The 9,814-nt window shown below is 31.7% G+C and overlaps 1 protein-coding gene across 1 annotated transcript; it reads left to right on the top strand.

The window, feature by feature from the left end:
- The first annotated feature begins 4,174 nt into the window (after positions 1-4,174).
- LOC119691970 (suppressor protein SRP40) lies at positions 4,175-5,850 on the top strand. Its single transcript, XM_048628409.1, has 3 exons — positions 4,175-4,342; positions 4,441-4,647; positions 5,190-5,850. Coding segments are annotated over exons 1-3 (687 nt in total). The 5' UTR covers positions 4,175-4,340; the 3' UTR covers positions 5,668-5,850.
- Positions 5,851-9,814: the final 3,964 nt, after the last annotated feature.

Here is a 9,814-nt window from a genome sequence, read left to right as displayed (position 1 = left end):
CACTGTGGTGATGTATCTGTTCTCTCCTGGGAAGACGTTACATTATTTACCAGTGTAAATATCGACTTTCCACAAGGACAAAATGGTATCTGGTCAACGAGCTGGCGAGGACTTGGATAAACCTGCTGTAGTGGAAAATTATAATAAATTTACGGGCGGGGTTGACTTGAAAGACCAAAAATTGTCTGTGTATCTAATGGAGAGGAAGCAAGGCATGAAATGGTACACTAAAGTATTCAGGCGGTTTGAGACCAGCTCGCCAGAGATGTCATCATAGGTAACCCATGTGCTCGGTTAAATAAAGATTTACATCATTTTCCCGAGCACATTGCGGTTACCGGCGAAAGAACTATCACACAAGTGCGACACAAACGGGGTCGCCGGGAGTGTTAAGTTTTCCTCTGCATTGGCCAATGTTGGATGAGTAGTGTAATATTGGGCATTCTAGATCACTCTCAGTCGCTTCGCTCGCCGTGATCCAGAATGCCCAATCGGTTTTACGTTCGATATCTAATAATTGTCTCTTCCGTTGACTTACTAAATGATCTTATTCATATACAGGGTGCTTTTAACTTTACATTACTTTGAATATGTATTTAACTTTACTATGAAACAGCTCTTTTATTTTTCCTGATTTCAGAGTTGGTTCCCATAATTAAAGTTATACAAGTATGACCTATGTACATTCACCTGCCAACGGGGTGACCACTAATAAACAAGCATTCTGTATTTAACATAACTTAATACACTGGGTAACATTACTGCCTTATTTCCAACAGCAAATATATGGTTATAGGGCACCAGGATGATGCTAGTATTAAAAATATACCAAAATTACTCACCGATATAAATTTTTATTCACGCCGCAACACACATCACATAACACACATTTTTTTATTTTTTTTTTTAGGTAGGGGTAAAATCCATCATGGACACCTGGGAAGTGAAGACCCCAGGTAGTGCCGGACTCTTACCGGCTAAAAACCCCCTACCGATATTTGGGAGGTGCTTAGACTATCAAACTAAACCAGACCTCAGGATTTTCGGGAGGTGTTTAGACTGTCAAACTAAACCAGACCTCAGGATTTTCGGGAGGTGTTAAGACTATCAAACTAAGCCAGACCTCAGGAGTTTCGGGAGGTGCTTAGACTATCAAACTAAGCCAGACCTCGGGATTTTCGGGAGGTGTTTAGACTGTCAAACTAAACCAGACCTCAGGATTTTCGGGAGGTGCTTAGACTATCAAACTAAGCCAGACCTCAGGAGTTTCGGGAGGTGCTTAGACTATCAAACTAAGCCAGACCTCGGGATTTTTGGGAGGTGCTTAGACTATCAAACTAAGCCAGACCTCAGGAGTTTCGGGAGGTGCTTAGACTATCAAACTAAGCCAGACCTCGGGATTTTCGGGAGGTGTTTAGACTATCAAACTAAGCCAGACCTCGGGATTTTTGGGAGGTGCTTAGACTATCAAACTAAGCCAGACCTCAGGAGTTTCGGGAGGTGCTTAGACTATCAAACTAAGCCAGACCTCGGGATTTTTGGGAGGTGCTTAGACTATCAAACTAAGCCAGACCTCAGGAGTTTCGGGAGGTGCTTAGACTATCAAACTAAGCCAGACCTCGGGATTTTCGGGAGGTGTTTAGACTATCAAACTAAGCCAGACCTCAGGAGTCACCACATGACGTGTCGCGGATCGCGGTCATATGTTAATTAACAACTTCACTGTGGTATTCGTGGGTGGTTGTAGTGAACTCGCTCCACTAAAAGATAAACTTTGTTATAATATATTTATAATCTACTTTAAAATACGATACACACAAAACCTACATACATGTCAATATGTCATAGTATGATGTCAAATAGCAAGCTAATTGATAATATATTATGTAAGTATTTTTTTATTCTAAAGGTAAATGAAAACAATGCAATAAACCTGTATTTTTTAAATATAAATTAAAGATTTCTACATTAATTCTTAATTTGAACAGTATAGAAGCTATTTATTTTTATTTGAATTTATACAGGGTGTCCCAAAAGTCAACGTCATCAGTAGTATGAAATTGGGCATCCTGGATCGCGGTCTTTCAAACATAATTGAAGTTTTAGTTTTCAGTTATATGTGAATAGATCGACTCATGGCGCGCGCAAGAGGCGCTCGAAGAGCGCCTCTCATGCGCGCTTATAGTTGATCTATTCACATATAACTGAAAACTAAAACTTCAATTATGTTTGAAAGACCGCGATCCAGGATGCCCAATTTCATACTTTTATTATAAATCATATTAATTTAAAAACGTAAATTATAAACTTTAACATTAATTGAACCTAGGCTAGGCTAGAATTTTAATTGCTACCTTATTCAATCAATACCTACATACTCGATATTACTTCTTATCTGTAAAGAGTTGATCTATTCAAAGGACTAATTTAAATTCATATTAATACCTACTTATATACGGACACTATACTAAATGTTAACAATAACTGATGAACGGATACACTAGAACTCCAATTAGTACTTAATTCAATCAATACCTACAACTATTAAATTATTGCTCATGCATAACGATAGTTGATATATTCGATATATTCATTTTTATTGCGTTGGAATGAGTGTCATTGCTATGATGTGAATAAATACATAATAGGTGTAAAATTAAATAATTAAATCAGTTGCACAGAAAACTTTATTTTCTAAACCATTGTTTAAACACAACACTTTACAATTATTTGCACATAAAAATATAGTTTTAGAAATATCCGGTTCTATTTTCAGCTGCTAAATTGTCAGTAATTTTAGAAATCAAATCTTGAGCACTTTTGTAAATTTCATCCTTGAAAAGGTTTTTCACAATATGCTGGCAACAAATATCAGCATTGCACTTGCATATACCTTCACCTTTTAATCTTTCAGCATCATATATTTCTAGCTTGATTACTTTATGTCCTTCCATAGGCATTTTGATGTGTGAATAAATAATACTTTCTAATTTCCTCCTTCTTAGGTTGGAGTTTTCACCACCTTGTTTTGCAAGGATATGATCTTATTTTATTTTATTTTATTTTACAAAAATAGACACGCCAACAGCACATATGATCATACATTATCAAGACATAATTAAAGGTATTATTATTCTATCTATGCACCAATTACAGGCGTGCAACAGCATTCAAAAGGACTATCGTAAACAGTAATTTAAAATTTGAATAAAATTATTATTAACATGCAAAATCTAAACTAAAATATACAATATTTAAAGCCATGTACAATAGAATTATAATATACCTATATTTACAAACCTAAATTACTTAAATGAATCACACATGAAATTGAAAATAAATTAAGAATATATACAAATAAAATCTGTCTTAGAAATAAAATGTCTAAAATAAAATTAAATCAAATCAAATTAAAATTAAAATTAAATCAAATATGAAAAATTATGTTGCATAAGTTATTATTTGAAAATTAATGGTGATATTATGGCAGCAGTTTCTTCTTCCAAACAATAGGGGAGTCATTATAAATATCTAAGTTATATTTCGATTCTAACTCATTGTAGCACCTTTCAAACCGGATCTGGTGCAATGAAATTGAACATCGAACCCGAATCCTGAAACATGAAAAAATAATACATGTTATCCATTTATCCATTTATAAGAAGGTAACTTACTAATAAACATAAAAAAATTACAATATAGATCCAACGAAACAAAAAAAAATACTTACAGACATGATGATGTGTTGACACGTCCGTCCTCTCTTTACGAACAAAATTATGAGTATAAATATTATTTTGCTTTTAGAATATCCAACATACAGGGTGTTGTAAAAGTGGTATAGTAACCCCCAGAGCGGATGACTCTGGGTAATCATTCTGAACCACTTGTTCTACGATAAATAAAGTAGTCGTAGTACGGGTTAGTCACCCCTTTTCTGCTTAAGTACTATCCTTTTTTTAACACTCTGTATAAAATAAAGCTCTAAAATCTGTTCGTTCTTATTCTTTTACTTTCCAAAATTCGAAAATAAATAGCAAGTAAACCCTGGTTTAGTTACTAGTATTGTCAAAGTATCGAGTGCCGACTAATTAGGATAAAATGCTGACTCAAAAACACGTGTGGTACTGCACACTACAACAGTCCATGCATCTCTTTTTACGGACAATTGTGACGTCGTACTCTCGTTCAACAGAAGCTAAACACATGTACAATGCAAAGTTTACTTATAGGGGTGAAATGGCGGGAGTGATTCATTTTTTTCGTCACCGGCTACCTGGTTTATCAGATCAGTCAATCAAAAGAAAACTTGTGTTTTATCACTCCAGTACTTATTGAAAATGTAAGTATTCATTATTAAGGTTCTTTTAATTACTTGAATTATCGAACCAGTTTTACAATAAGCGTATGAAAACTAACGTTACTCATTCTTTATTTTAGGGCAAGCGCAAGTCGAGCTGACATCATTCTGAGCCCTGAAGAGAGCTCCTCGAGCAGCAGCAGCAGCAGCAGCAGCGAGAGCAGCGCCAGCAGCCGGGAGGCGTCGCCGGTGCGAGTGGCCGACCCACCATCCTCATCATCTGCTAAGAAATCTAAGAAAAGGAAAACGGAGAAAGAAAGAAAGCCTGCTGCCCCCGCTAAAAAACGGTGAGTAATTGAATGCTCAACTTATTTAAATAGTGACATAAATTTAATTATGGGTATTTTAAATGAAAATTGGTACTAAATAATCAAGCAGTTTTATATTAATGGTAGTGAATTTTTACTATGTCCAAAGAAATAGTTTATTATTAGAAAATACTACTTTTTATACTATTCGTTTTAAAATAACTTTTTTCAATCGAAAATATTTTTCGAATACGTTAGTTCTTAGTTTATTTGTTTTGTTTATCATGTTTTTTAATTGTCCACTTTCAGTGATATAAAAAGTTATAAAGAGAATTATTAAAACAAGTTTATTTTAAAAGTATGATATTACAAAACATACTGTATTAAAGTTGTTTATTATTATAGATAATTTAATGTTTTATATAAAAAATAATTTTAAATGATCTATTTTCAGTAATATACAGAATTATTAGTAAAAGTAAATATATTTTAAATTGTTTACGTTCGTATTATAGAGTATTCCGAGAAAGGTAATCATTAGAAGAATATATTTTTAATACCAAATTATTTTTGAATTACAGGTCTAAGAAAGAAAATACAGAAAAAACTTCAAAGAAACGGGATGGAACTACTAAGTTGAAGAAAGAAAACCAAGTGAAGGCTGCAACGCAACTTGAATCTCGACCGAGTACTTCATTGAAAACCACAGCTAAGGACATTATGGGCGTAGATTCGGATATCGATGAGGACTTATTGAACAATGGTAAAAAAAGTGACTTAATCTCATATTTTAGTCGGCGTGTGGCTAATGGTATATCTAAACAAACCCATCCCGATTTGCAGGGTACACATTTTATTGACTTGAAACTTTATATGTGTAGCGAAATTGAAAATGTAAGTCCGATGAATAGGTGGCGTCATTCAATTGTGACTGTAAAAGCAAAATCGAATGACGATTCAGATGCTTGGAAGTATTTAATTAAGTTTTTACAGGAGATTAAGAAAGATTTTAAGGATTCTCCTGTGACTTATGTTAGCTCATATAATCAGAATAATTAAAATATATTATCATTTTATTCATAATAATTAAAATGTATTATTTTTCAATTTACTTAATAATTATACAGTTCTACATCTTATTTAACCAAATATTAACTATTTACTTACTCGTTTAAATAAATATAATCCTTATAACTTACTCTTATTACAAATAAAAATAAAATACAATTAACAGTATCTTTATGTTTTTCTTTCAGGCACTCACCTTATCCCAAATATGACAGAAAACATTATTAAGATTGATAATGGTTTATATTTATGTTCGAAATGTAACATTCATCTTAAGAAAAGTAGTTTAAAATGTCACTTCAGAACAAACTTACATAAAAAAAATTGCTTATTGTCGAGTCAATTCAATAATGTAAACATAATTGCCACTGCTTTCAGAGAAAGAATAACTTCTTACCGAATAAATCCGACAGAACTGTCATGTGATGGTCTTGAACAGTTTATTAGTTCAAATGAAAGTACTATAACAGAATTAATCAACTTGTCCTTAATCAAGCATAGGGCGCTCAAAATAAATTTTGAATTATTTGCTTATTTTATGTTACCCACTTCTGAAGAAAAACAATTAAAATCTTTCAACACAAAATTCGTTGCTGTTTTTCAAAATGCTGACTTAAAAGATCTTTATTCAAAGAGTAGAGAAATATTTTCCCAAAAAATGACTGAATTTCAGCACTGTGAATCTGGTTGGTCATTTATTTCTGTAAGCCATTTAGAAGTTAACATCAATAGATACTCTCCACTTAGAGGTGGTAGTAGTTATTTAGAATTGCCACAAGCAATTAGAAGCACTAAGAGCTGTTTAAATATAAAAAATAATGATGATCATTGCTTTGCCTGGTCAATTGTAGCTGCATTGTTCCCTTGTAATAAAAATGCGAATCGAACTAGTTCGTATCCGTGTTACTCATCAGTTTTAAATGTGAAAGGTATGAATTTCCCTCCATCACCGAATGATATAAAATTATTTGAAAAAAATAACGCTAATTTAAGTGTGACTATATACGGTTTAGATAATAAAAATCAGATTACAGGACCGTTATACTTAACAAATCAAAGAAAGATAAATCATGTAAATCTACTATATTTTCAGGAAGGTTCTAAGGGACACTACTGTTTAATAAAAGACTTAGTAAAATTAACACGGAGACAGATAAGTAGACATCACGGTAAACCGCACTTCTGTGAAAACTGTCTGCAGTTCTTTGTTACAAAAGAAAAATATGATTCACATGTTTGCTCAAAAGTTCTAACTGTTTTACCTAGCGAGAACACAAAAATTACGTTCAAAAACTATGAGAGGCAACAGAAAATAAATTTTGTCATATATGCTGATTTTGAAAGTTTATTATTAAATCATAGTGCTAAAACCTCTAAAAATACAAGTCAGTTTAAACAACATCAACCGTCATGTTTTGGATACTATGTTTGTTGTTCCCATGACTCAAGTTTAAATAAATATGTTTCATACAGAGGTGAAAACTGTGTTAAAGTATTTATTGACTACTTAATAAGAGACGTGAAATATATTTCAAATATAATTAATGATAAAAAGCCAATGACCCCCTTAACAGAGAAGGAAAAAGAACTATTTAATTCAGCTAGTCGCTGTCATATTTGTAAACTGTCTCTGATACTTGATAAAGTAGCTGATCATGATCACATTACTGGTAAATTCAGAGGAGCTGCACATTCTCAATGTAATTTATTATACCGTGTTTGTCCATTCATTCCAGTATTTTTTCATAATCTTTCAAATTATGATTGCCACTTGTTTATAGCTGAATTAGCCAAATATCCCGGTGATCTAAAGATTATACCGAAAACGAAAGAAAAATATTTAACAATAACCAAGTACTTAAAAGATGTAAAAAATCCATGATCTTCTATTCAAATTAAATTTTTAGATTCATTTCAGTTTTTAAGTTGCAGTTTAGATAATTTAAGTAGAAATCTTACAAATGAGGATTTAAAACACCTATCACAAGAGTTTAAATCAAAAAAGCAATTAAAACTTCTTAGACAAAAAGGTATTTACCCGTATGATTACATCGATTCATGGATAAAATTTGATGAAAAGTGCTTACCTCAGAAAAGTAAGTTTTATAATACTTTAACCGAGTCCCACATAACTGATGAAGAGTATAACCGTGCTCAAAATATTTGGAATACTTTTCATATTAAAAATCTAGGAGAATACACAGACATGTATCTGAAATGTGATGTTTTATTATTGTGTGATGTTTTTGAAAAGTTCAGGCATAGTAGCCTTCAGTATTACGGACTTGACCCTGCGTATTATATAACATCTCCGGGGTTAAGCTGGGATGCTATGCTTTTATATACAGGCGTTTCTTTGGATTTGATTCATGACTTGGAAATGTATGAATTGATCGAAAAGGGTATACGCGGTGGGCTAGCTCAGTGCTCGTTAAGGCATGCTGAAGCAAACAATAAATATATGGCAGAATATGACAGTTCAAAACCTTCTACTTATCTAATTTATTTAGATTGTAACAATTTGTACGGTCATGCAATGATGCGAAAATTACCCATGTCTGAATTCAGATTTTTATCACAAAGTGAAATTAAAGAACTGAATATCATCATTAAAGAACTGAGTATCAGATAATGCCGATTTTGGTTATATATTGGAAGTTGATATGACTTATCCCTGTTATTTACATGAATCTCACAGTGATTTGCCTTTTGCAGCGGAAAAACATGTTCCTCCTGGTGGAAAGACTGCAAAACTCATCGCAAATTTATATGATAAATTTAAATATGTAATCCATTATATACATTTAAAACAGTGTCTAATGAATGGTTTAATATTAAATAAAATTCACCGGGTTATTCAGTTTCGACAAGATAATTTCTTAAAAAAGTATATAGACCTTAATACACAATTACGTCAGGAATCTAATTCAGAATTCGAGAAAGATTTTTTTAAACTGTTAAATAACGCTATTTTTGGTAAGACTATTGAAAATAGGAGGAAACAGGTGGATATTAGATTAGTGACATCTTGGAGGGATACATGTAATAAAACGAACAGACTAGTAGGAGCTGAAAACCTGATTTGTAAACCAAATTTTAAAAGTATCTCCATATTTTCAGAAAACTTTGTAGCCATCCAATTAGCGAAAGAAAAAATATTGCTGGATCGACCAATTTACATCGGATTTTCAGTGCTTGAATATGCAAAGCAGCATCTATATCAGTTTCATTACAATGTGATTAAAAATAAATATAACGATAAAGCACAGCTTTGCTATACAGATACAGATAGCTTACTTTATTTTATCAGAACTGATGATTTTTATAATGACCTTAGGAAAAATATTAATTTCTATGATACAAGTAATTTTGAAACTAATAATATTTACAACATTCCTTTATTGAACGTAAAAATAACTGGTCTTTTTAAGGATGAAATGGGAGGTGATATAATAAAACAATTTATTGGTTTGCGTGCTAAGTTATATTGTATCGAAAGTGTGAAAAAAGAGATTAAAAAAGCTAAAGGTGTATCTAAACATATAACAAAAAAGCTCAGACCCGTTGACTATGAAACTGCATTAATTAATAATGCGAAAGTAAAATGTAAAATGAATATCATAAAATCAATGAAGCACGTGCTTTATTCTCAGAGAATTAATAAATTAGTATTAAATAATAGCGATGATAAAAGGCGAATTTTGCCTGACCATATAACTACATTACCATGGGGTCATTTTAAATCCATAATCTAGATTAATTTTAATAAGTATACTTTAAAAATAAACTCCATGAGGATAATAATATGCAATCATAAGAAATTAGATAATATTAAGTCATATTTTAAGAATGATCATAAATTTAATTTATAAGTTTTAAATAATTCATTTAAACTTAGGTATATATAAATGTGTAAACTGTATTAACCCCTAGTTAAAGATAAATTGTAAAATTATATTATTTAACATATTATTTAATATTCAATAAAAATGTTTCCAACAATTAACTTATTTTTTTATTTCATTTCATTCTAGGTATGTAACCTACTCGCTGCTTTATGGATAACATGAGTAATTAGTATTTACAATAAAGGTACCTAAATGAGAGTGGATACAGTAAAATACCATTTTATTTATGA

Source organism: Plutella xylostella, chromosome 20 (assembly GCF_932276165.1).
Source record: "Plutella xylostella chromosome 20, ilPluXylo3.1, whole genome shotgun sequence".
In the NCBI taxonomy this organism is placed as follows: Eukaryota; Metazoa; Arthropoda; class Insecta; order Lepidoptera; family Plutellidae; genus Plutella; species Plutella xylostella.
This window is presented reverse-complemented; position numbering and strand designations above follow the sequence as displayed.

Excerpts from the sequence above, each read along its gene's own strand:
- LOC119691970 (XM_048628409.1), top strand. Across the intron at positions 4,648-5,189 it reads GCTGCCCCCGCTAAAAAACG|GTCTAAGAAAGAAAATACAG; the intron begins GTGAGTAATTGA and ends TTTGAATTACAG.